This window comes from Micropterus salmoides, unplaced genomic scaffold (genome assembly GCF_014851395.1).
Source record: "Micropterus salmoides isolate LMB-PRFRI ecotype aquatic unplaced genomic scaffold, ASM1485139v1 Ms_hic_scaffold_8, whole genome shotgun sequence".
Classification (NCBI taxonomy): Eukaryota; Metazoa; Chordata; class Actinopteri; order Centrarchiformes; family Centrarchidae; genus Micropterus; species Micropterus salmoides.
In genome coordinates this window covers 17750631-17774469 of record NW_024044570.1, presented here as the reverse complement: position 1 = coordinate 17774469, position 23839 = coordinate 17750631, and the positions used below count along the sequence as shown (strand labels likewise).

General features: G+C 39.9%; 4 protein-coding genes across 5 annotated transcripts; 2 read left to right on the top strand and 2 right to left on the bottom strand.

Annotated features, from left to right (window-relative positions):
• The first annotated feature begins 620 nt into the window (after positions 1-620).
• Positions 621-12077, top strand: LOC119893793 (transient receptor potential cation channel subfamily M member 1). The gene is given in 23 exon segments (XM_038706128.1): positions 621-754; positions 967-1180; positions 1465-1589; positions 1695-1866; positions 2210-2384; positions 2476-2599; positions 4271-4343; positions 4455-4555; positions 5619-5753; positions 5889-5973; positions 6462-6604; positions 6704-6733; positions 6830-7122; positions 7396-7624; positions 7742-7873; positions 7987-8118; positions 8211-8339; positions 8436-8687; positions 8790-8964; positions 9733-9877; positions 9985-10190; positions 10348-10480; positions 10562-12077. Coding segments are annotated over 23 exon segments (4584 nt in total). The 5' UTR covers positions 621-751; the 3' UTR covers positions 11940-12077.
• A 495-nt stretch (positions 12078-12572) lies between these two features.
• On the bottom strand, positions 12573-17117 carry LOC119893548 (ras-related protein Rab-8B). 2 transcript variants are annotated; one of them, XM_038705776.1, is made up of 9 exons: positions 16987-17117; positions 16245-16506; positions 15586-15646; positions 15247-15307; positions 15069-15146; positions 14830-14919; positions 14649-14714; positions 14511-14561; positions 12573-13732 (listed from the first exon to the last, which is right to left on the bottom strand). In XM_038705776.1, the coding sequence occupies exons 2-9, from the start codon at positions 16366-16368 to the stop codon at positions 13640-13642; spliced, it is 624 nt and encodes a 207-aa protein (XP_038561704.1). In that variant the 5' UTR covers positions 16369-16506; positions 16987-17117; the 3' UTR covers positions 12573-13639. The 2 variants fall into 2 exon arrangements, with proteins under 2 accessions (XP_038561704.1, XP_038561705.1); XM_038705777.1 differs by lacking the exon at positions 14649-14714.
• Positions 16989-18622, top strand: rps27l (ribosomal protein S27 like). The gene is made up of 4 exons (XM_038705778.1): positions 16989-17123; positions 17680-17788; positions 18157-18267; positions 18393-18622. The coding sequence occupies exons 1-4, from the start codon at positions 17118-17120 to the stop codon at positions 18419-18421; spliced, it is 255 nt and encodes an 84-aa protein (XP_038561706.1). The 5' UTR covers positions 16989-17117; the 3' UTR covers positions 18422-18622.
• Positions 18618-21842, bottom strand: dnaja (DnaJ heat shock protein family (Hsp40) member A). The gene is made up of 8 exons (XM_038705775.1): positions 21693-21842; positions 21153-21293; positions 20434-20608; positions 20183-20287; positions 19858-20085; positions 19539-19769; positions 19347-19447; positions 18618-19252 (listed from the first exon to the last, which is right to left on the bottom strand). The coding sequence occupies exons 2-8, from the start codon at positions 21282-21284 to the stop codon at positions 19037-19039; spliced, it is 1188 nt and encodes a 395-aa protein (XP_038561703.1). The 5' UTR covers positions 21285-21293; positions 21693-21842; the 3' UTR covers positions 18618-19036.
• Between the last annotated feature and the right edge of the window lie 1997 nt (positions 21843-23839).

Sequence of the window (23839 nt, the reverse complement as noted above, 5' to 3'; positions counted from 1 at the left end):
ATGAAAAATGTAGTTATCATACTGGTATAAACTCTTTAATAAAATGTGTAACTCATGACAGTGTTATAAATTAAAATATGAATGAGATGCCATTCAGCTCCATGTTCACTATGTTTTAAATAGATTAGAAATAATTTCACTCTACTAGTTCATTCATTCACTGACACCTATAACTCAGATATTTATCAGGATTAAGAGAATGTATTTCAGGACATGGTTACTATCCTGGGCTCCGAGAACAAGCTGAGAGCAGCCAGGCAGTGCAGCCCTTTGTTCGTTGAGGCATGCATTTCCCAGAAATGGGCACGGCCATGAAAAAGCCTGTTGCGATGTGTGTTTCGAGGAAAAGACACAGCCTTGATGAGTACTCTAAACAACAGACTTGGCTTATTCACTTCTAGTCATGATTCATACCTTTAACAATACTGGAAATTATGCTGCACAGGGATGTCTGTGAATAATCAATACAGTTTTGAAGTTTGGAACCAGGGACCAGGCACCACGGCCACGCAGGACTGACATGTTGACTGATTGATGCTTGTTCTGTGATCTATCTAGATGTGCCTGTGGTCAGCTGACAACGCAGCACGTGGCCATCCCTCCTGGTGCCAACTCAGTAGAGGAAACGAACCAGCTGGTGCAGATTGACACTCCAAAGGATAAATGGAGTGTGATCAAGCACACCAGGACCTACCCAACAGACGCTTTTGGCCTAATCGAGTTCCAGGGAGGAGGATTCATCAACAAGGCCATGGTGAGACTCAGACACCAAAAACATAGCCTACACATATCTGGTCTTCATCAGAAGTTACAACAACAGCATGAGAGTTTATTTTATTTTTTTATTTATTATTATTATTTTTTTTTTTACATCTGACTGTTGTAAAGAACTTACAGCAATCAAAGTGACTGTGTGGTTTGATTAGAAATACGTCACAATACTCTACTTCTTCTTTTCTTTCCTAGTATATTCGAGTCACCTATGACACCAAGCCTGACAACCTCCTGCACTTGATGGTGAAGGACTGGCAGTTGGAGCTGCCCACCCTGCTCATCTCCGTTCACGGAGGTCTCCAAAACTTCGACCTCCAGCCCAAACTCAAGCAAGTGTTTGGCAAAGGCCTGATCAAAGCCGCCGTCACCACCGGGGCTTGGATCTTCACGGGTGGAGTCAACACGGGTAGGACAGTTCAGGATAATGCTTTTAATGTTCACTTAACAAATAACAGTGACATTTGAAGATTACCTTTGCTCTAAATTGTCCATTACATAATACATATTCTGCAATTTCCTGGGAGAGATTTGACGAACCCATTGTCATAGGTTTAAGCACTGTAATTAGAGCTTTTGTGGGAAAATTCATCACAAATGACCATCTGTGTGGATTTTGCGTGTCCCATGATGTGGCCCCACAGTTGAAATAATCACTATTCATGTTGCTATATTTTGTTCTTTGCACCTTAGGAGTGATCCGTCATGTCGGAGATGCCTTGAAAGAGCATTCCTCCAAGTCTCGAGGGAAGGTGTGCGCAATAGGAATTGCTCCATGGGGGATCTTGGAAAACAAAGAGGATCTTATCGGAAAAGATGTGAGAACATTTGCAGCTTTGCATTTAGTTTCCAAAAAAAGGGACCCTTTCTTGCCAACATTTCTTCTTGAAACGTTTCAAACTAATGAATTTATCTTTTCCCAGGTAACCAGACCCTATCAGACGATGGCGAACCCGCTGAGCAAGCTGGCTGTGCTCAACAACAGCCACTCCCACTTCATCCTAACTGACAACGGCACCTGCGGGAAGTATGGCTCTGAGGTCAAACTCCGCCGGCTGCTGGAGAAGCACATCTCCCTGCAGAAGATCAACACGCGTAAGTCAAACAGTCCTCCGCAGACGTCATCATAACACATACCCTATCCTCCATGGTTTGTGAGTGTGAGCCAGAGGCTTGTTGGACATGTGGATGGAGAGCTCCTCTGTGACCTGTGGGCTTCCCTTTGTCATCCTATGCCTGGAGCTCGGATAAGGCAGGGACAGCAAAGGGATGCTCAGCTGTCACCACTGACTTCACTCCCTCCCTCCTCTGGTTTGTCTGTTCTGCTCTGACATTTCATTCCCAAAGTTCTGTTATTAAGGTAACACTAAGGTGACACTATAAAGCGACAGTTAGGTATTGGATGGAAGGACTGATTATTTCTGGCTGTGTGTTCCAGGTTTGGGTCAGGGGGTTCCTCTAGTGTGTCTGATAGTGGAGGGAGGTCCTAACGTGATCTCCATTGCACTGGAGAGTCTGAGAGACGAGCCTCCCATCCCCGTGGTGGTTTGTGACGGCAGCGGCCGAGCTTCTGACATAATTTCCTTTGCACACAAGTTCTCAGAGGACGGAGGGTGAGATTTTGGATGATTTGTCCTCAGCTGTACTTTGATATCATATTTCTGGTAAAAAGCTAAAATGCTATCCTTAAATATCCTTTCCCAGCCTGGTTAATGATGATGTCAGAGAGCAGCTTTTGGTGACTATTCAGAAGACTTTCAATTACAGCAAAAGCCAATCGCAGCAGATCCTGCTCATGGTTATGGAGTGCATGAAGAAAAGGGAATTGGTGAGTAAAAGAATAAACTGAGTAAAACCCTCATAAAAGAGAAAAATAAGGTGTTCGTCTCTTTAAGCTCCACATATTTCACATTTATCTTGTAAATGAAAAAAACATGCCTGTGTCAATCAATAAATAATTCTGAGTTGCCAAGCATCTGGTCTCCATCGTCATTCATCCACTCCATCTGTGTATGTCCATTAACATATTGAATAAAAATAATCCCCACAGTATCTCCTTTTTGTTGTGGTCGTGTGTGGTATGTCATGTAACCTGGGGAATTCGCAGCTTCACTGTAGGTCATCATCAACCCTCATGTATAAGCACACTGCTGTAAAGTGGTGGTTCCACGGTGTTAAAGTGTTTACTTCAGTGTAAACAATACAGCGCCTGGTGCCACACACCCTGGTAAGAGTCTTCACAGATAGCAGATTAATCCCTGAGCTGAGAGTGTTTCTCCAAAGTGTTTCTCCTTGGTACATAAATAGTGGCGGCAATTTGTGCATCTCCAGCAGATTTCTGTATAGGCATAATTGATGTGATTAGTAGTTTGTAATACCCAGCGCACATAATCTCCAGACTCCATACATTTGGGTGGGAAAGATCAGCACACACTGCCACCTGCTTAGCAGAGACTCTAACTTCATCCATTCACAGTAAGCATGCAGCACACAGATGGAGAAGTGGATCCATCTCCCTAATCCTCAGCCAGGTTCCTCTCTTTCCACTCCCCGGGCTCTTTTTTCAGTCCCGAGTGCAATCACTTCACCAGCTACTCTGCATCCTCTATCCCCGACGTATTAGACAGCCTAATGCTCCAACACACTCAGATAAGCAACTTAAACAGCTTTTTTCCAAATATCATACCGCTGTGGCCTTGTTTGCGTACCATTTAGTTATCAGTGATACCCGACCCAGACAATGTGACAGAGCTGCCAAGTTGTTTGAGCTCTTTATATGCAACTAAGAGGCCACGCTATTGCCTGCTCTTAATCTAAAGTGCCATGACTAACCTACAGGTGAATCAGTGTCACTGTATGGTCCCCGCATAATCCTTTCATCCTAAGTGCATCCCATGTGAACAGCTGGGTTACACAAATAAAAACACTTATTTAGAAGGCAGAAATGTGCTGTGATGTAACACCAGGATATAACATTTGACTGAATTAGGAGTTCCCCATTATAAAAGTCTCCCTATTTTCAAAAAACAAAGCGCACAGCTCACCCTACAACGGTCTGAAAGAGCAACACACGCATTGTCTTCATACTGATGCGATACTCATTATTAATGCATCCCGAGACCAGCTCTGAAATCTCTGGCGCCGTGCCACATATTCATGCCAACCTAATCCCATTTATCATGGCCGCACATGTGACCGACCCGTCAGCGTAATTTCATTCGATATAGTCTATGATAAGAAAAGAGTTTATGACAAGAAAAGCACTATCACGCTGTCTGACAAGTAAATTAGCTGTTTGTGCTGGAAAGGTCAGCCACGGAGTCCTGCTGAAAGAATCTCCTGTCAGTTGACGCCACATGTTTACAGCTACAGTTAGAGTGGCGTTACATTCCTGGCATGAATTCACTCATTCATTCGTTCATCAATTAATTTATGTGGTTTGTTATTAACTGAGTCAACCATTGGAGTAAATGACTTCCTGTTGTTTTCTTACATGTAGATCACAGTTTTTCGGATGGGTTCTGAGGGACAACAAGATATTGAAATGGCCATTCTTACTGCCTTGCTAAAAGGTATTATCTCAACAGTATATGTGCATGTACACCTATTACATCATAGCGGTACATTTCTTTAAATCTAGACAGATAATCAATTTCTCTGCCCTACCTTTTCTTTTGCTTTAGGCACAAATGCTTCAGCAGCTGACCAGCTCAGCTTGGCTCTGGCCTGGAACAGAGTGGATATTGCTCGCAATCACATCTTTGTTTACGGACACAACTTACCAGTGAGTGGTGCTCACATCTGAATAGTGTAAATGAATAATTCCACACGAGTGCACTACAGTTGCAAAGTTGGCAAGGATGTGGAAGAATTTGGTTTTGAAAACCAAAGAATCATTTAAAATAGAGTTGCTTAAAGTCCCCCTCCAAACAAAAAAGTGTTTTGCTCTTTGTTACTTCACGTGGATGTTTGAGCTTCACTGTGCATAATGCTGTATGTGCAGAGTTTGACACTAGTTTGACATTCATCATCAAGGAGGAATGTTTCTCTCAGTTTAAGGCATGTACCTGTGACTATGATTTTATGACATCACAAGGCAATCACAGTTCAATGTGAAACATTCGGCACACATGCACTGACGATGGACCTTTTCAGTGAAGCAGGAGACAAATTGTGTCCAGCAGTTAAACTTTTGAAATTGAGATTGAAAAGATTATGGATTTTTTAACATGGGAGACGTAGATGTAATTTTGAGAGTTAACAGAGCTTTTTTTGTGGAAAAATCATATCACACATGAATTAATTATTAAGAGCAGAATCATTTTTATATGCCTTCAAACATGTATGGAAGGGATCTTTAGACAACAGTGTGTACTTATAGCAGAAAGACATATAGCAGAAAGACATAAAGATCTGTGTTGCATTTCTCAGATGCACACAATTCCAATGATTTAATGTAGTCATTAATGTAGTAATAGAAAGAGACTGATGTGTTGATGCTTAAGCAAAGAGGAGCAACAGCTTTATTTATTTACCTTATTTCTGCTTGGCAAGCCTGCCAGTGCCATCGCCAACACTACAACCACTGTAGCTGCGACCCAGGAGAAGCAAAAGAGTCCTGCCTGCGCTCCTCGCAACAAAACCCGAGGAAAGAAGGGGAAGGGGAAAGGAAAGGCAAAGCCTGAACCTCCGGAGGAAACAGACCCTAGGAAGTTGGAGATGAATCGTTGGGTAAGAGTGGGATTTATGAACAAAAAACTCTCACTTCAGTTTAAAAGATGAGAATACAGTGAAGGCTATGATGTGTAAATAAGAATCCGTCTGTCTTATGTATTACTTTCTCTCAGGTGAACTCTCTGGAGCAGGCTATGATGGATGCTCTGGTGCTGGACAGAGTGGACTTTGTCAAACTGCTCCTTGAGAATGGTGTCAATATTCACCACTTCCTCACCATTCCCAGACTGGAGGAGTTATACAACACGGTGGGCCTGGCACACTGCAGCAAATGAAAATGAAACCAATTCTCAATCACTCAAAACACAGATATAAAAATACAAAGGGTTGACATTTAATACTAACCTTCTTCCTTCTCCTCTCTTCTCCGCTTGTCTCCGCAGAAACTTGGCCCTGCAAACACACTGAATGCTGTGGTTAGAGACATCAAAAAGGTAAACTGATCTTAGTTTTTCTGATTATATTTTATCTTGAGACTAGGGCTGAACAATATGGCGAAAATGTTATCATTACATGTCATTCAATATCAATAATTATCACAATAAATGTCAAATCATTATTTCTTTCAAGTTTAAAGGCTGGTTTTTGCTCCAGAGTGAATGTGGTTTTAAACTATTCGTTATGGTCAGAACATGACAAACACTGGACAAACATTGGATCACTTAACAAATCTGAGGTAGAACATTCAAAACAATTCTGATAAAACCTTTTTTCAACAAAGAGTAAAATTAAATAAAACATTTTTTTCAGTCCCTTTTACTCAACAAAATGAATATCTTAATAGAAAAATTAAGTCCCAATTTGTTTGGGATTCAAATGATTTAAATCAAACATTTATCGAACACTTCTTATATTGTTATTGAGGAACATTATATCGTGGTAATTATCATTATTGTTTTATTGCCCAGCCCTACTGGAGACACTTGCTATATTATATATTACTCTGGTGACTCTGCAGGGAAACCTTCCTCCGGATTATCAGATCACTTTGATTGATATTGGTCTGGTGCTGGAGTGCTTCATGGGTGGAGCTTACAGAAGCAATTACACCAGGAAGGCTTTCCGCAACCTCTACAACAATTTGTATGGACTTAAAAGGGTACGCATGGGTGGAAGAAAATTATTGATAATGGCTTGTTCATCATATTAAGTAAAGTTTGAAATTAATTATTGTGTTTTTCGTTCTCTCTTCTTGTAGCCAAAGGCTCTGAAGCTTCTAGGAATGGAGGTGGGTCCTGTCCTTTCCACATCAAAATATTCTCAAGTGCTGAAACAATACAACCCACATAGCAGAATAATATTTCACATGTTTTCATTTTGCTAGGATGATGAACCTAGGACGAAAGGCAAGAAAAGGGCAAAAAAGAAGAAAGAGGAAGAGGTGGAAATTGATGTGGATGACCCTGAGGTCTGTCGATTCAAGTTCCCCTTCCACGAGCTGATGCTGTGGGCAGTGCTGATGAAGCGACAGAAGATGGCGCTGTTCCTGTGGCAGCGAGGAGAAGAAGCGATGGCTAAAGCCCTGGTGGCCTGTAAACTGTATAAAGCCATGGCCCATGAGTGCTCTGAGAGTGAACTGGTGGATGACATCTCCCAAGACCTGGAGAACAATTCCAAGTCAGTTCATATAACTAAAAAAGTTATAGTCTCACAAGGTATTTTCTCAAGATAGATATGATATGCACCTGTGTGGTGCATATCACTCTAATTTCAGCACCTTTACATTGGTTTCTTTTCCACAACTCTAAATAGCTTTGGTTCACTTTATAACATATCATTTAATTAACTTAAACTTCTCTTTTGCTTCTCACACTTCTACATTTAAGTTTTTGTGATCTCAAACTCCTTTGCTATGTAGAAATGATGGTTTTTGTTCCCTCTCTTTCGTAGAGAATTTGGCCAGCTGGCCTATGAGCTGTTGGACCAGTCCTACAAACATGATGAACAGGTGGCCATGAAACTCTTAACATATGAGCTGGTTAACTGGAGTAACTCCACCTGTCTGAAGCTGGCTGTGGCTGCTAAGCAACGTGACTTTATTGCCCACACCTGCAGCCAGATGTTGCTCACTGACATGTGGATGGGCTGCCTACGGATCGGCAAAAATCCCGGCCTCAAGGTTGTCGTCACACAATATGTTTTCCATTAGGCACCCATAAAAAATATTTCCCAATAATAATAAGAACATCACATACATACTGTATCTTGTAAAAACTATGATCATTTTCTCCTCTAGGTTATTCTGGGGATTGTCTTTCCTCCTCTGATTCTACTGCTTGATTTCCGTCTTGGAGATGATGCATCCTATCATGTACCTGGAAGCAAAGAAGAGGGGAAAGACAAGGATGACGACACAAAATCCAGCAAGGTTCACACTGACCTTGTCCTATCAATTTATTTTAGACATGAGGTTTATATTCCTTTCTTTTTCAAAAGTGAAAAATGATGAGCTGAAACAGAGAGTTTGCTGTTATGTTGTAGGACCCTAATGCTGATGCAACTTCCCGAAAGGGGGATGAAGAGGAAGGTAGCACTAATGTCCGCAAAATCCCAATTGGCAAAAGGTTCTTTGAGTTTTATGATGCGCCCTTCACCAAATTCTGGTTCAACACAGTAAGTTTCCTTCATGTGTGCAAGAAGAATAACATTATGTAGTAAGTAAAGTGTAGTGACTTAAGTTTCATTTTGATGTTTTCTTCTTCCAGATTTGCTATCTGTGCTATTTGATGCTGTACAACTACATAATCCTGGTGAAAATGGAGCGATGGCCCTCTCTGCAAGAGTGGACTGTCATTGCATACATCCTCACACTTGGCTCTGAAAAAATCAGACAGGTACAAGCCATTTAATATGATCATTTTGATCCAATCCATTTTATGTGTTAAACATATTTTGTGGTATCTGCATGACTTTTAAACCCTGGTGTCTAGATTCTGATGTCAGAGCCGGGGAAGCTGAAACAGAAGATAAGTGTGTGGCTGGAGGAGTACTGGAACATCACAGACCTGGCTGCCATTTCTACCTTCCTTCTTGGGCTAATGCTGCGGCTGCAGAATGAACCTTATATGGGCTATGGCAGAGTCATCTACTGTATTGACATCATCTTCTGGTACATTCGCATATTGGACATCTTTGGAGTCAACAAGTATCTGGGGCCCTATGTGATGATGATAGGGAAGATGGTAATAACATTCAGTGTTTCACTCTGAGCGTAACAAATCATGTGAACATCATCTGACAGACACGACATGCATACAAATTTATATTTGTTTCTTGTCTTTTAGATGATAGATATGATGTACTTTGTGGTGATCATGCTGGTGGTGCTTATGAGCTTCGGGGTGGCTCGGCAAGCCATCCTTCACCCTGATGAGGAGCCAACATGGCGCCTGGCCAGAAACATTTTCTACATGCCCTATTGGATGATCTATGGAGAGGTTTTTGCGGACTCGATAGACCGTAAGACTAGAATTCATAGTAAGATTCTGTTTCCTGATTCTGGGCAGATGATCAGTGTTATATTCACATCTATTTCTTAAATTATGTGATGTTTAGTAATAATACATTACACAATACTTTGTCTCCCTCTGCTGGCATATTTATAATAGGCTGTTACTTCAATACATGGTAATAATTTTCCATTGAGGAAGAGCACAATAGGTGTAATTATATCATTTCTTAAATCACGATCATCTGCCCTTAAGTTTTTCTCTGTCAACGTTTCTTCTGTCATGGTGAAGGAAAACAAGCAGTATTGAAAAACTAAATTTGCAGGCTAATTAAATATCAATAAACAGTTATTTTCGGAGGACGTTTGTTTTAATATACTGTTGACATTGAAAGCTGCATGTTTGATTCCCTCAATCTTTAAAGCAATTGCTCCACACTCGTTTTAAAAAACAAGACATAAAAATTAGACATAAAGTACAGCAGTTATTTTTAGTGTTTGGTTAATGGCAAGTAGGAGAAAAATGTTGATGATACTAGTCCACTCTTGCATGGACATCAGCTTGACCTTGACAGAAGTATGATATAAAAATCCTATGTTTATTGATTTTAACGCTTTGTCTCAATGTTTCTGTGCAACTGCACTTTTCTGGGAATTTCTCCAAGTCTATGCAATGGAAATCAACCGTGAGTAGTCTTCAAGTCAAGAATGTAATTCAAATCGGTTAGCTACAGATCTAAAAATAATTTCTAGAGCTATAACCTTCTTTTCCTTTACAGCTCCATGTGGTGAACATTTATATGACGAGGATGGGAAGAAACTGCCTCCATGTATCCCTGGTGCCTGGCTTACACCTGCTATCATGGCCTGTTACCTACTCGTGGCAAACATTCTTCTGGTCAACTTGCTCATTGCAGTGTTCAAGTAAGTTTATGCCTCGATGTCTGGTCTAACGGCTGGTCTATTATTTTACAAGAAACATCTATTACGTTACAGTGTGCACTCACTGGTCTTGGTTTCGTGTCCCACAGCAACACTTTCTTTGAGGTCAAGTCCATTTCCAACCAGGTGTGGAAGTTCCAGAGATACCAGCTGATCATGACGTTCCATGACCGTCCCATCCTGCCACCGCCTCTAATCATTTTCAGCCACCTCTACATCCTCTTCAACAGGCTGTTCCGGCGATGTGCCAGGAAGAAACAAGAGGGAGAGCTGGATGAGAAGGATCGCGGACTCAGTAAGTCGCTCAGATACCTTACTAACAGAAAACAAATACAGACAATTTAACTAAATTGCTATTTCACTGGTATTCACATGGGTCTTGTTCAGGTCCCAAGTGGTAAACTTTTGTCTCATCCTGGATAACAAAAAAAGTCACGATTTGTTTGTACCAGAGCTTAGGCTGAATCCAGAGGAGCTGAAAAGTCTGTACGAGTTTGAAGAACAGTGTGTGGAGGAATATTTCCGTGAGAAGGAGGACGAGCAGCAGTCCTCCAGTGATGAACGCATCAAGGTTACCTCAGAAAGGTGAACCCCCTTTTCAAGTGGAGACATTTCTAAGCGTGTTGATTATTGCTTATACTTTTGTTTCTCTGGTGCTCTTTGCAGAGTTGAGAATATGTCCATGCGTCTGGAGGAGGTAAATGAGAGGGAGAACACTATGAAGGCCTCCCTGCAGACGGTGGATCTGCGCCTGGCCCAACTGGAGGAGATCCACGGAAGAATGGCAGTCGCCCTGGAAAAGCTTGCAGGGGTGGACAGACTGGAGCTGACTAGAACCTATTCACGAAACTCCTCTGTGTGTGACCCCTCCTCCCTACTTCGCCAGGGCAGTATTAACAGTGCTGATGGTTACAGTCTTTACCGCTTCCACATGGACATGGAGGAGTTTGCAGCGAAGCCGAAGGATACTGATGAGATAATTAAAACTGGTGTAGAAAGACCAAGGAGTCTGCAGAAAGCCTCCAGTATTTGTACTCTCAACACAAGGGAAGGAGGTCAGACCTTTGAGGTTGGTGGTTTGGAGAGATCGCAACCACCAAGTTCAGGCGTGGACATTCTTATATCTCCATGTGAACAAAAGCCTGCTTCTGCTGAATCAAGTAATGAGACCATAGCTAACATAAAACAAGGAAGCACAATGCTGCTACATAGACTAACAGATAAGGATAGACTAAAGCCTTCTTCCCCTCCAAAAAGGGCCAAATCCTTGAGATACTATCCAGCCGAAGACCAACCCACCTCTCCTTTGACAAAGAGAAGGGCCATGAGCACCATCGTTATCAGCCCGCCTGATGAACCAGAGGAAGGAGCTGAACCCACACAGAAGGGCCTGCTGCCACAAAGAACCTCCTCTTCCCCAAAGAGGACTAAATCTTTGCGATATCTTCCTACTGAAAGCCAGACTTCCCATGTCACAAGGGAGAGAGCTATGAGCAGCATCATCTACAAACCTGCCGAGGCAGATGATGACGTGGCGCAAACTGCAGACTACAGATCAGTGGTGGAGCAGGCTACTAAAACACCAAATCAGTGGCCAGCAAACTTGGAGTACCAGGTGCACCCCAGCACTACTGGCCACATGCCTAAAGTCTCAACAGTCAGAATGCTTGCCCAGCAGATTCAAAGTAGCATTGCACCTGCAGAATGTGAAAAGGAGGACGATCAGACTGACCATATTCCTTTAGAAAGTAAGGGAGCTCTTCCAGTAACAGAGCCAATGGGAGACCAAACAAAGACGAAGGCCAAGAGAAACCTCTCTGACACTACTGAGTATCTGAGTGTAGCTGATGAAAAGTATTTGCCGTCCCACAGGTCACACAGTTGGAATGAAAGCGAAAGGAAAGCAAAGTGCTCGATGGGTAGCAAGGAGCCGAGAACCTCTAGCAGTGAGAGAGACCTTGTTGAAGCCTGCAGGTTGGCAGAGGAGGGTGTGGGAAAGAAGATGGCGGCTAAGAAGAGACAAGATCCACAGGAAAAGAAATAAAAGCCACAGAGAGAGGGGACCGATGAAAGCATCCACAGAGAACAAGAAAACAGAATGAAAAAAATATATATTTAGAAGCGGAACTGAATGCTACCAGTCAGTCAGAGAACTATGAACTTTGAGGTAGCCTGCCACTGACTGAAGATCACCACTGACTGAGTTCATGGATGACAAAATAATGATACAAATAGAATGACAGTGTTTAAAATAACCAAACTCTTTTTTCAGATTTTCAGTCATACAGTTAAAGCTAGGGTAGGCAATTTGTTTCAGAAGCATTTTTTGTTATATTTGTTGAAATTCTTTTCACATCCTGACAATAAATCAATAAAGTAAATGCTCTGACACAAATGTGAAAAAATCTGGTATCTGTGGCTGTCTGTAACTAGCACTGACAATCATTTCATTCTGTCCAAATTAAATTATTAGCTGGCTTACCTGCCTGTATACCTGGCAGGTAGGCCGATGTGTTTTGGGTGAGCGGCTCTGGAAGGAGGCCAGAAGGGAGGGGTTGGAATTATTTCAGATACTTTTGAAATCTAGCTGTCTCTTGATTTTTTCTCCAATGTTGCCTACCCATAGCTTTAATGTTGGTTGTCAGTGCAGAGTAGTGAAAATCACCAGAACTCTCTCTTTTAAAGATCCACTTTCTTTACTGTCTTTACTTTTCACATACAGCAGCTTTTAATCGTTCACATTACAGCTTTCCCCTGCATGTTGCATGTGTCTGCATATTGATTTGCATGCTGGAGATGTAATGGAAACCTACAGTTTAAAGTGAAAATAAAGTATATACACAACGGACAGTTGTACTGACATATAGACTATGTGAACAGCAAAAACACAAACTTCCTATATATGATTCACACTTTTAAATACTGTCTGTAAACATTTTCTTTTCAGATACTGTAACATGTGCTTAATAATGACCCACTCAGAAGTATCCCTACAGCTTTCATGCAAATACTGACAATCGCATAACATTATGTAGTAAGTACAGCTCACAAGAAACAACCAACCTTTCACATTTTCATTTTGACACAGAAATCTGTATGAATAAAGGTTTCAATAAAAATAATAAAAATTACATGAGAATACAGTCGGTTATATTTCTACATGTTTCTGTCTTTTCTATCACAATCCTGTGACTCCTTCTAGGCACAAATAGAAATGATGACAGTGCAATAGTAGACTATAGGCCTATTAATTTACAGTATATGAATTTACACAAATACAATCAATGCTGAGACTTGATGGCATTATAATAGTAAATATGACAATAAGTAGTGTGTATAAAACAATGCTACAGTTTATGAAAGAACTTTTTCATTTTTTCTCCAGTTATAAGACAACTATATGTAACTTAGATATTCTCATGAATTCCTACAGAGGTATCAAAAAAGCCAACAGTATCACTGCCTCCTGTGAGCAGAAACTGTACGGCCAGATCCGAACCAGTGCTGGCGATTATGCACAAGTCTTTCACATGAGCAGATAAACATTATCAGGCCTCATTCCTGGTTGATCCTCTTCTAGTCAGCAGATCAGGACGGCATCCCAACCACTCACGAACCTGTGAGCTTCAGATGGCAGTAAGGCCCTCTCAATATGACCACTGCTGCCACAGCTACAGGGAAGCTCGGGAGGCAAGAAACTTCCAAAACAGCAAAGTCTCACTAGGACTGCGAACAATGAGCAGCCTAGAGGAGCGAACACTTGAAGAATTTTATTCTCTTCGACTTTTTCTCTGTGATCTTCACTGGTTTGCCTGTTCCTCCGGCATTATTGTCTGTCTAGCAAGGAAAATATATATTAGTGGAGGAATGTGATGAATACAGTATTATATGTTTAGTTTCATCAGTGGGGACCTGGGGGGAACATTAAGTCAAAAGAAAAAATTTAATGTAATTTCTTGAATTTTTATTCATATCAATCTAGCAAATAAACATGATTATAAAATTGGTTATTAGGCTTTCTAAAAATTTATATTTAGTAGTTACATACTATACTATACTATACATAAAGTAATAGTCAGTTAAACGACAATTAAACATTCGATTTTATTAATAGAGAACTCATATTTTATGACAAATATTGAGTAAGCATATGTACAATAAAAACAGTGTTGTACTGCCTTCTGTTTGAATGATGTTCAATTATTACAAGCTTGTAGGAGAATTTTGACTATAAACAAAAATATTTATTCAATATTTTTTTATTCTTAAATAAAAGGGCAGAGGAGTTTAAAGAAGTCCATGTTGCAGTCCTTCTCTCAGGCTGCACATACAAATATCCACCTATCACTGGGGAGGGCAGTAGCCGCTTTGTAGCCTGAGAGGCAAAGAAAAGGGCAAATAAAGTCTGCAACACACTTGCTACTTTTAAGTCCAATCCTCTCCTCTCTCTCATCTGAAAACTGGTAGCTAGACATTAAAAAGACTGTTTCAGTGACAAAAGTGAAACTGTAAAAGTGGGGGAGAAGAGAAATCATAATATACGTAATCAAAACCCTCATCCCAAGTGGAAATTACGCCCCTTGGCATTTATTATAAGAAGCTCTTAAAAACTTACTGTCTTTGAGCTCAGATTATGTAATATGTCTCTTCCCATGGTATAAAAAGCCTAGAATGAATGACAAAAATAAAACAAAATGTTTAATGTGAAACATGTTTATCTGTCATGTTTACAGAGTTACAAAAATTTGCTTACCTCTTCTACCATTAAGCTAGACTTTGCACTGGTTTCCAAGAACTTAACTCCATAATCAATAGCCAGCTACATGAGATAAAAATACAATGCTAGTATCAATCAGTGCAAATCAGAAAAGTGCACACAGCATATAAATTTGTTTGAGACTATGTTATAGGAATGACTGTCTGCAGATACTCACTTTTTCTCCTCTGTCTTTAGACACCTGTCTCCTGTCAGTCATATCACATTTGTTACCCAGGATCATCTTCTCCACATCAGACGAGGCATGCTGGGAGAAGTTAAATGACTCATTATGCAAAGTGCGCGTATGAAACTATCAGTACACTGCACACAATTTTAAACAGCAATTTCTACCAAGTATAAATTATGCTAAAATATTAGTTTATCTATTAGTACAAGTTTCAATTCAGAACTCACCTCTTCAATATTTCTAATCCAGTTTTTTATGTTTTCAAAAGACTTCTCATTGCAGATGTCATAGACCAACATTATGCCCTGCAAAGAAAAACATGCATCCTCACCAACAAAATCTCAAACGATGTGATATGTAAGATAAACCCATAGGGAAGAAGTGTAGGATGAAGCGCAGACTTACCATTGCTCCCCTGTAGTAAGCTGTAGTGATGGTGCGGAACCTCTCTTGCCCTGCAGTATCCCTGAAAACACCAAATCAACTTCAGTGGTAAACAGGGTTGGTGATGGCACAATGGATAAGACACAAGCCTTTGGTGTGCGAGACCCGGGTCCAATCACCCACTGTGACCCATCCACCAATGTGTCCCTGAGCAAGACACTTAACCCCTCGTTGCTCCAGAGGCGAGCGACCTCTGACATGTATAGCAATTGTAAGTCACTTTGGATAAAAGCGTCAGCTAAATGAATAAATGTAAACAGACAGTCACACACACAGAAAGCCTACTCAAAATGCACTCACCAAATTTGAAGTTTGACTCTCTTTCCGTCCAGCTCTATTGTTCTGATTTTGAAGTCTATTCCTGCATTTGAATAAACAGACACATATTGAACGGTATAGGCTGATGCTTACTGCGTTGATTAGTTGATGTTATAATATAATTTTTTTCTCTCAGATGTCTAAGATGCACCGCAAACCAGGCACTTTTGCCATGAGTATAACTTTTTTTATGGACTGTTAAACCTATGTCAAGTTGTAGGACGACATCATTCAATGTCACAACAAAACAAGCTGCAGTGGTATACTGTAGCGCTTTATGGATGATATAACAATATTTTAGCTATTCTGAGTGGAACATAAGAGGCTTCACATTTCAATAAGTTTTCCAAAGGTAGAACATCAAAACTATAGTTTTGATCTCATTCTAAATTTAACCTTACTGGTGTCTATCAGGAAAGGAGATCATTATCATTTGTGTCTCAGTCCCATTGTCTTGCGCTTTTGCAGTTAGTCCCCTTTTGCCATTGTCTGCAAAATATAATAAATTCATCACTACCCTATAATAGGTTAAATGTATTACTACACTATATATTGACGACCACTAGTGCAATGCACTAAAGCACTGTATTCAGCTGATATGGGCATTATGTCAGATTTAGGGGCGGCTGCAGGGTACTCACCTATTGTGGATATGAAGGTGGTATTGAAGGAGTCCTCGCTGAATCTGAACAACAGACATGTCTTGCCGACTCCGCTGTCTCCGATGAGCAACAACTTGAAGAGATAATCGTAGGTTTTCGCCATTTAAACACTGTAGACGTAGACAACGTTTCGACAATGTAGGGCCGTACAGAGCTGGGAGCCCTAGTCTAGAAATCGTCAGCTGTCTGTGGCAGACCGGTGCCGTGATGGGTGACGTCACTTTCTGCTTTGCATTATGGTCTATGTAGTTTAAAAGGACAAAGTGTCAACAGACAGGTTACGCTTTGTGATAAAAATAAGATTATGAGGTGACAGCAATTTTACCATATAACTATGGGATTCTGATTCTTATTAGTCTATAGCTACAGTAATAAAAAAAGCCCTACACCTATACAGTCTATGGCCTAACCTACATAAACATAAATCTGGTGTTTTTTGCTCCTGTTTTTTCATTAAAATGCCCTCATGTAGCCTACATTTAGTTCATGCTTTTATGTGTCCAAAAGGGTTTGCCTTTTGCTTGGGGTGAACAAAATGTACTATTATTTTGATTTTACAAAATGTTATAAAATATACAGTCTATGAAAATATCATGAAAATAAATTAGAATCTCTGTATCTGCTACAAACCATAATATGTCAATTCCATCGTCACCAAGACTATTTACTTGGCCAAAATCCCAACTTTTTACTAAGTTCCACTCAAAGCCGTTGTACCTACACCGTTTTTAACATATCCTGTTGACAAGATTCAGTGATATCCATCCCCCCTGCTCCAGTTCCTGCCACTGCACAGCTTGTTTCTGTCCAGTCAGCCCGTATGCTTAGGAAAGCCAGCACAGTACGGTGAAAATGCCTGTAAGTTACAGTTTCTTGTGGTCATTTGTTTTTTTATTAGTTAATATTAAAGTGTTATCAGCTGCCTTTTATTGTCGAGTTCCCACCGTGTGTTGTTGACGTGTAGCAGCAGCACATGGAGTTAAAGTTAGCTAACATAGCCCCGTCTAGCATGGGTGGCGACTACTTGCTGAAACGCAACGGTACCAAATGAGAATGCGATGTCACATGTGGTGGAGTAATTTCAATACATTTAACTTACGTTACTTGTATAGAAAAACTACAGTGTGACATTATTTATGATTTTCCATCGTTCATGCGAAAACGATATCTAACTTAAAGACAACGTCTGTCTGTAACAGATAACGTAAGATTTAAAATAATAACAAACGAGTACTTACATGGTTTACCACAGGAGTAGCGTTGTAATTATTAAAGTGTATGTGAGATCAGAAAAATAATGTTCGCTTGATATAGTACGAATAATTTAAAACCATTGTTGCATGAACTTGTTTTACTGGCTCAGGTCTACTTAGAACTGTGTCAAAATAAATGTATTTGTTTTTTTTTATTCTAGTTGGCCAGAGACCTCCTCCACCCTTCTATTGAGCACGAGAGAAGACAACATAAAAAGAAAAGACTTGTCCAGAGTCCTAACTCTTACTTTATGGACGTCAAGTGCCCAGGTATTTCAGTAACTGTAGAGTAGATTTAACTCCTCCTGGACGTGTGATAACATTACATGCATAAAAAACATTATATGCTGTGATGGTTTGATGAAGTGGTTTTAGGCCATTTGTTTGGTCACATATAGGCCCATTACTCATGCCATGTTTGTTGCAGTGGTTAAGCAATCTTTTACATTACGTAGGCTACATGGCATTCATGAAAACGTAATTTAAGTGCATTTTTTAAAGATACTATTTGTAAAGTACACGTAGCAAGATTCATTCTCTGCATTTAAAACATCCCTGAAGGGAGCAGTGGCCAGGGTATGTATTTACAATACATGTTGGACCAATGTTTTTTTTTTAGTTTAACACTTTCTTCACAGGCTGCTACAAGATCACCACCGTGTTTAGCCATGCACAGACAGTGGTGCTCTGCGTGGGATGCTCAACTGTGTTGTGCCAGTCAAAGGGAGGAAAAGCCAGACTGACAGAGGGTAAAACATCCACACACACAAAAAAAAACTATTTTAATTTTATGCAAAGGAGCACCACCTTATGCTATACATATACTTCAGTTCAAGTTGAAGGCCATCTAATTTTTAATTTTTCCCTTTTACAGGTTGCTCTTTCAGGAGGAAGCAACATTAAACAGATTGTACACGTTATGTCTGTAATTAGGCCATGCTGTTCATTTCCATGGATTACAATTTAGTTGTACATTCACTGACAGGTTCTGTCAATGTACATATGTCCAACTTATGATAAATTTATAGACCAGCAACAATTTTAAATATGCAAGATACTTCAAGTAAAATCTCATCAAGTAAATAAAGAAAAATGTAAGTTGAAGCATTTGTGAGACCTTTATTGAGAAAAATGTTTTTCATGACTGAAATTACCTTCACAGAAAGTATACGAAGTTGGCCTTTCTGAATGAAAAGGAAAAATATGTGCCACAGATTTCTTAGGAAACATGTACATTTAAAAAGATGTGGATCTTAAATAGAACATATTAAAACAGCAACACCAAAGTAACAGTTTTGATAACTTAGGGAAAACAAGTAAAATGTGAAATAAGTAATCCACTTGAAGGTCCCAGCAGAGTCGACAGAAAAAAATGGCACTGGCAACAGTTTTAACTTAATGTTACAAATCTACAGTGCCTAAAGGCATGTCTGTCACAGAAAAAAGTACAAAAAAAAAAAAAGCATCCAAATAAAACACCCATTTAACTACACACAACATATTTTTATTAGACATTGATTACTGCGTCTGACATTGCACTCCACTTCTTGGACCCTCCTCGTCTTCCTCATAAACCTCTCGACTGTAGTTTTTCCGTTCTGACCGCACATCCACCTCACAGAGTTCCACCTCCTCCATGTCGTCAGTCAACATCACATCCTCCCTGGGAGGAAGCAGTCTTTCCAGCTGGAACATGAGATGCTCTGGGAGCCAGCCTTTATCTGGGAATTCCACCTGAGAATCGATGAATTGCAGTTAGTGTTTGCTACAACAAAGAAACTGACAAGAGACCTTAATCCAGGTGAAATGTTGTGTTCAGAGTACTTACATCGAACTGAATGATGAGCTGTCCCTTTTCGTAAGGATCCCTGTAAATGGGCATGCCCTCATTCTGAACACATTTGATGTCACCATGCTTGATTACTTGGCCTGTTCATAAAAGATGTTGATGAAATTTGAATTAAGAATATTGTTTACCGAAAAACCAAACAAGCACTGAAAACCAGCTGATCTCAGTTACCTGGCTTTGAGGTGATGATGAGTGCTCTGTGGTCTAATGTTTGAATGGTCTTTCTGAACCCACACAGGGCCTCAACAAGTTTGATTTTCATCTTCATTATCAAATTGTCATCTTGCCTCTGGAAAACTGGGTGGTCCTTCTGATCCAACACAATGATTACATCCCCTGGTTCCAGTCCAGGTTCCTGGTCACCTTCTCCACTGAATGTAATTTTCTGACCATCTTTCATACCTGCAGAACACATTTATCTTCAGTTTACATGATATTCACACCAGCTACAACTTTTATTTCTTTATTTAAGGGGGGGGGGGTGACATACCTTTGTCGATGTGAACTTCAAGAATTTTCTTCTTGCGTTCTACTTTGTGCCCATTGCAGTTCTTGCAGCGGTCCTTTGAGTTGAATTTCTCGCCCTGACCGTGGCAGTCTCCACACATGCTTTGGATCTGCTGAATCATGCCTGGCCCAATCTGTTGCACCTTAATTTGTACTCCTTTTCCTTTGCAACTTGAGCACTTCTCCAAGGCACCTTTCTTCCCACCATAACCTGTAATAAACTAGATAATGTAAGTCACTGGACTTTCGAACACTTTATTGTAGATGCATTTAAAAAAAAACTAATAAAACTACCAAACACAACATACCATCACATTTTTCACAAATTACATTCTTTTGAAGTCCAAGCTTCCTGGTGGCTCCCATGTACATCTCCTCAAGCGAAACACTAAGTTGGTGGACAACATTCTTTCCTACAGGAAAAGATGATACGTATAAGTTTAAACATTATACAAGCTATAGGCATGTCAATCTAAACTTAACAGCCTGCTGCTAGTTCAGCTCTTAAATATATATATATATATATATATATTTTTCTTTCTTTCTTTCTTTCTCTTACCCCTTCTCTCTCTGTGCATCCTTCCCCCACCTCCGAAGAACATGTTGAACACATCCATTGGGGAAGTTCCTCCGCCCATGCCTCCCTCTTTCATTGCCTGTTCTCCTCCTTGGTCATACAAGTCTCTCTTTTGTGGATCTGACAGCACCTCATATGCTTGAGATATATGCTTGAACTGTGAAAAAACCCCCAGATGTTTTTGGAAAAAAACGACTGCATTTAAAGCTTTTTATAAATAATGGATCACTCAATTATCTAGGCTGTGGTAATGAGTTGCATGTTTCCAGGATTACTTGATATCAGTTTTCAGCATATATATATATATATATACACATACTCACACATTTTATTTTTGCGGTACTCAAAAGGTACTTATTTTCTGAATATTCATCTGTAATATGTCAATGTTATTTCAAAATACATCAGCTAAATGAGCCACTGAGTGTGAAGATATAGTCTACAGGGACAGTGAAAGACCATTTTATTTTAAACATTAGTTTCACAACCTCCTGACATTGTAGCCTGAAGCATTTCAACACAGTGGCATGCGGGTTAATCTTCCTGTACCTAATCATACAGAAGCTGCGACTAGCTCATTCCAGAAAGTTCCTGCTGTGAATTCAACAAGGCGTGCAGTTTAAAATTAGACAGGGCACTTCCAACGGTCTATAAACGGCTACAGGGACGCCAAAAAGGCCCTAAAGCTAAATGCAACTCACCTTCTCTCCTTCATTGGGGTTCTTGTCAGGGTGATATTTCAGTGCGAGTTTTCTGTAAGCTTTTTTGATTTCCTCCGATGAGGCGTTGGGTCTGACGCCCAAGAGATCGTAGTAGCCGGTCTCGTGAACCATGGTGATAACCTAAAACGTTCAACGAAATAAACCAGAAACGTGTTATACCACTTATTATTTTGTATTTTTCTAAGATGTGTTAATGTTAGCATCCAATTATATCGTTATCGAAGTAGCAACATGTCAAAAATCTATATAAACATTAGCTAATATCGCCCAACAACACAGTCCACATTAACAAAATCCACCGCTAAACTTAAGCTTAAAGACGTTAAATATAACGTTAACCCAAGTCTACAATACAGTAACGTATGCTGCAGACAGATAACGCGAATAAACGTTAACAGAGGCAGCACATGTGGGCAACTGTTAACATGTCAAGTTAAAGCTTGAATGAAACCGCCGACATTTATGAGCCGTATAGCTATATATCCTTTAAAAAATATAAAGTAGCCTAACGTTCCTTACTTGCCAGGCGTTGTTACTACGGTCGCTTTCGCTCGAGTGTTACTGAGGCTGCTGAAGGAAGATGGCTGGTTCTTATATATGGATCGCCGCTACAGTGCAGAACTTTCTGGAGAGCTCTGAGAAGAGGGGGGCTGGGACTGCAGAGTCTAGAAAAGACCTGAGCTGAGGCAAAAAAAAAAAAAAAAAGAAGAGGGCTAGAGAGGGAGGCATGTTTAAGGTTGCCAGACCAGCTTGTTATATATGTTGACCCAGTCTACATTAGCTTGGTTTGGTATGGTGCTGATAAAAGTACAGTGGGTTAAGCCATTTTGGAAGAATTAGTTTACCAAAATAGGCTATTTTACTTTTAAGTAAAAGCACTGGTGCAACAGTGTAGAAATACTCTGTTACAAGTAAAATTCCTGCATCCAAAATTTAACTTGAGTAGAGGTACAAAAGTAGCCTACTTACAGCCGATTTTAGGCTATATAATTGGAGTATAATTATCGATGCATTAATAAGTATGTTTTTAATGTTGCAGCTGGTTAACTTTCTGATAAGTTTAACTACTTTGTACACCGCTGTGTAGCTTAATAATAAGACATTAAAATTCATTTGTTAACTACATTTTGTGTTAAAATGAATCTAGAAAATAAGCTAACAATTAGTCTAAATGAATGTAGTGGAGGAAAAGGTTCACCATTTTCCTCTGAAATGGAGTGAAGTATAAGTAAATAGCATTAAAAAAATACTGAAGTAAAGTAGAATTAACTCAAAATTTAAGTATTTGAGCAAATGTATTTATTACATTCCACCACTAGGGTAAAGGGTTCTAAAAGCATTTCATGTGAAACATCCACTTTGAACTAAAGTCAAAGGCCCAATTTAAAAAAAAATCAGTTGCATATCAGAAGTCTGTCTGATAGTAAATTAGGATGGACTACAATCATTATCTGCCAGGACCTCAAGTGGGATCTGAACATCACCTCCCTCACCAAAAAGACCCAGCCGAGGATGTACTTGGTGATTGGCTGCAATCTTCCATCACTTCAGGACCTGTACTGTACGCCTCCAGGTCTCTGAGGCGAGCAGAAAAGATTGCAGCTGACTTCTCCCACCCTGGACACAAACTGTTTCAGACTCTCCCCTCTGGCAGGAGGCCGCGGTCCATCAAGACCAAAAGCTCTTGCCAGAAAAACAGCTTCTTCCCAACTGCAGCTAACCTCATCAACAAGGCCCGGGTCCCTCACTGATGCTCCCCTCTTTCAAATCCTACAAATGTCTCTGTACATTTAAATATTATTTCATTTCATATCATGCACAAACCTGGCACTTTGCACATATTTGTTGTTAATTGTTAATTGTTGTTGTTTTATTGTCATTTTTATTTTTTTATATTGTCAATTTATGTATTTATGTTCACAATATTATCTTCCATTGCAATACGTCTGCACAACACATACCGGAGTAATGCACATGTAAATATCTGCCACATTGTTCTTTCTCTACAAAGAGTTGTATTATTCTTATATAACTTGCATTTATTTTTTCCATATTTATATATTTCTACATCTGTTTATGTCAACTGTACGCTTGTGCTACGTGTAGCACCTTATCACCAAAGCAATATCCTTGTATGTGTAAAATACTACTTGGCAATAAAGTTCCTTCTGATTCTGATTCTTATAACTGAATTAGTGCAAGTAAACTAATCCTGCTTTTACAGAAGACTCTTGGCAACCTATGCTGTTACATAACAACCAGAATTATTGCACACTAAATGATTGCAATGATGACTGTATAAGTAAACATTTTAACAGCTGCAGATGTTGCCTTGACTAGCTAAAGACCACAGGATTTTAAGTAGCCTATTTAAAGGAACTCTAAAATGATTAAATGAAGTATTAAAGCTCTGTGCAACTTTTTGAATGAACTGAGCTTGTCTAGTGTAGGAGCCACATACAAACCCAATTGATCAACCTTTGGAATACTAACTCAAATAATAGGTTAGATCATAGTTTCCACCCAACTCACCTTGGTCAAAGTTGAAAGTGTTGTATTGTTATGAGATAAGTTTTACCTTTCTGTGTGTGATTTAGGGGAAGATAATAATCTGATTTACATATGAGAAGACTGTGCTCATTTAAATTCAGGACATGGTCTTGAGT

Excerpts from the sequence above, each read along its gene's own strand:
- dnaja (XM_038705775.1), bottom strand. The coding sequence starts at position 21,284 with ATGGTTCACGAGACCGGCTACTACGATCTCTTGGGCGTCAGACCCAAC. Across the intron at positions 20,288-20,433 it reads GATGCACAGAGAGAGAAGGG|GAAAGAATGTTGTCCACCAA; the intron begins GTAAGAGAAAGA and ends CTTTTCCTGTAG. Across the intron at positions 19,448-19,538 it reads CATCATCACCTCAAAGCCAG|GCCAAGTAATCAAGCATGGT; the intron begins GTAACTGAGATC and ends TTTTATGAACAG.
- LOC119893548 (XM_038705776.1), bottom strand. The coding sequence starts at position 16,368 with ATGGCGAAAACCTACGATTATCTCTTCAAGTTGTTGCTCATCGGAGAC. Across the intron at positions 14,920-15,068 it reads GGATTAGAAATATTGAAGAG|CATGCCTCGTCTGATGTGGA; the intron begins GTGAGTTCTGAA and ends AACTTCTCCCAG. Across the intron at positions 14,715-14,829 it reads CTAAAGACAGAGGAGAAAAA|CTGGCTATTGATTATGGAGT; the intron begins GTGAGTATCTGC and ends TATCTCATGTAG.
- rps27l (XM_038705778.1), top strand. Across the intron at positions 17,789-18,156 it reads TATGGACGTCAAGTGCCCAG|GCTGCTACAAGATCACCACC; the intron begins GTATTTCAGTAA and ends CTTTCTTCACAG. Across the intron at positions 18,268-18,392 it reads AAAAGCCAGACTGACAGAGG|GTTGCTCTTTCAGGAGGAAG; the intron begins GTAAAACATCCA and ends TCCCTTTTACAG.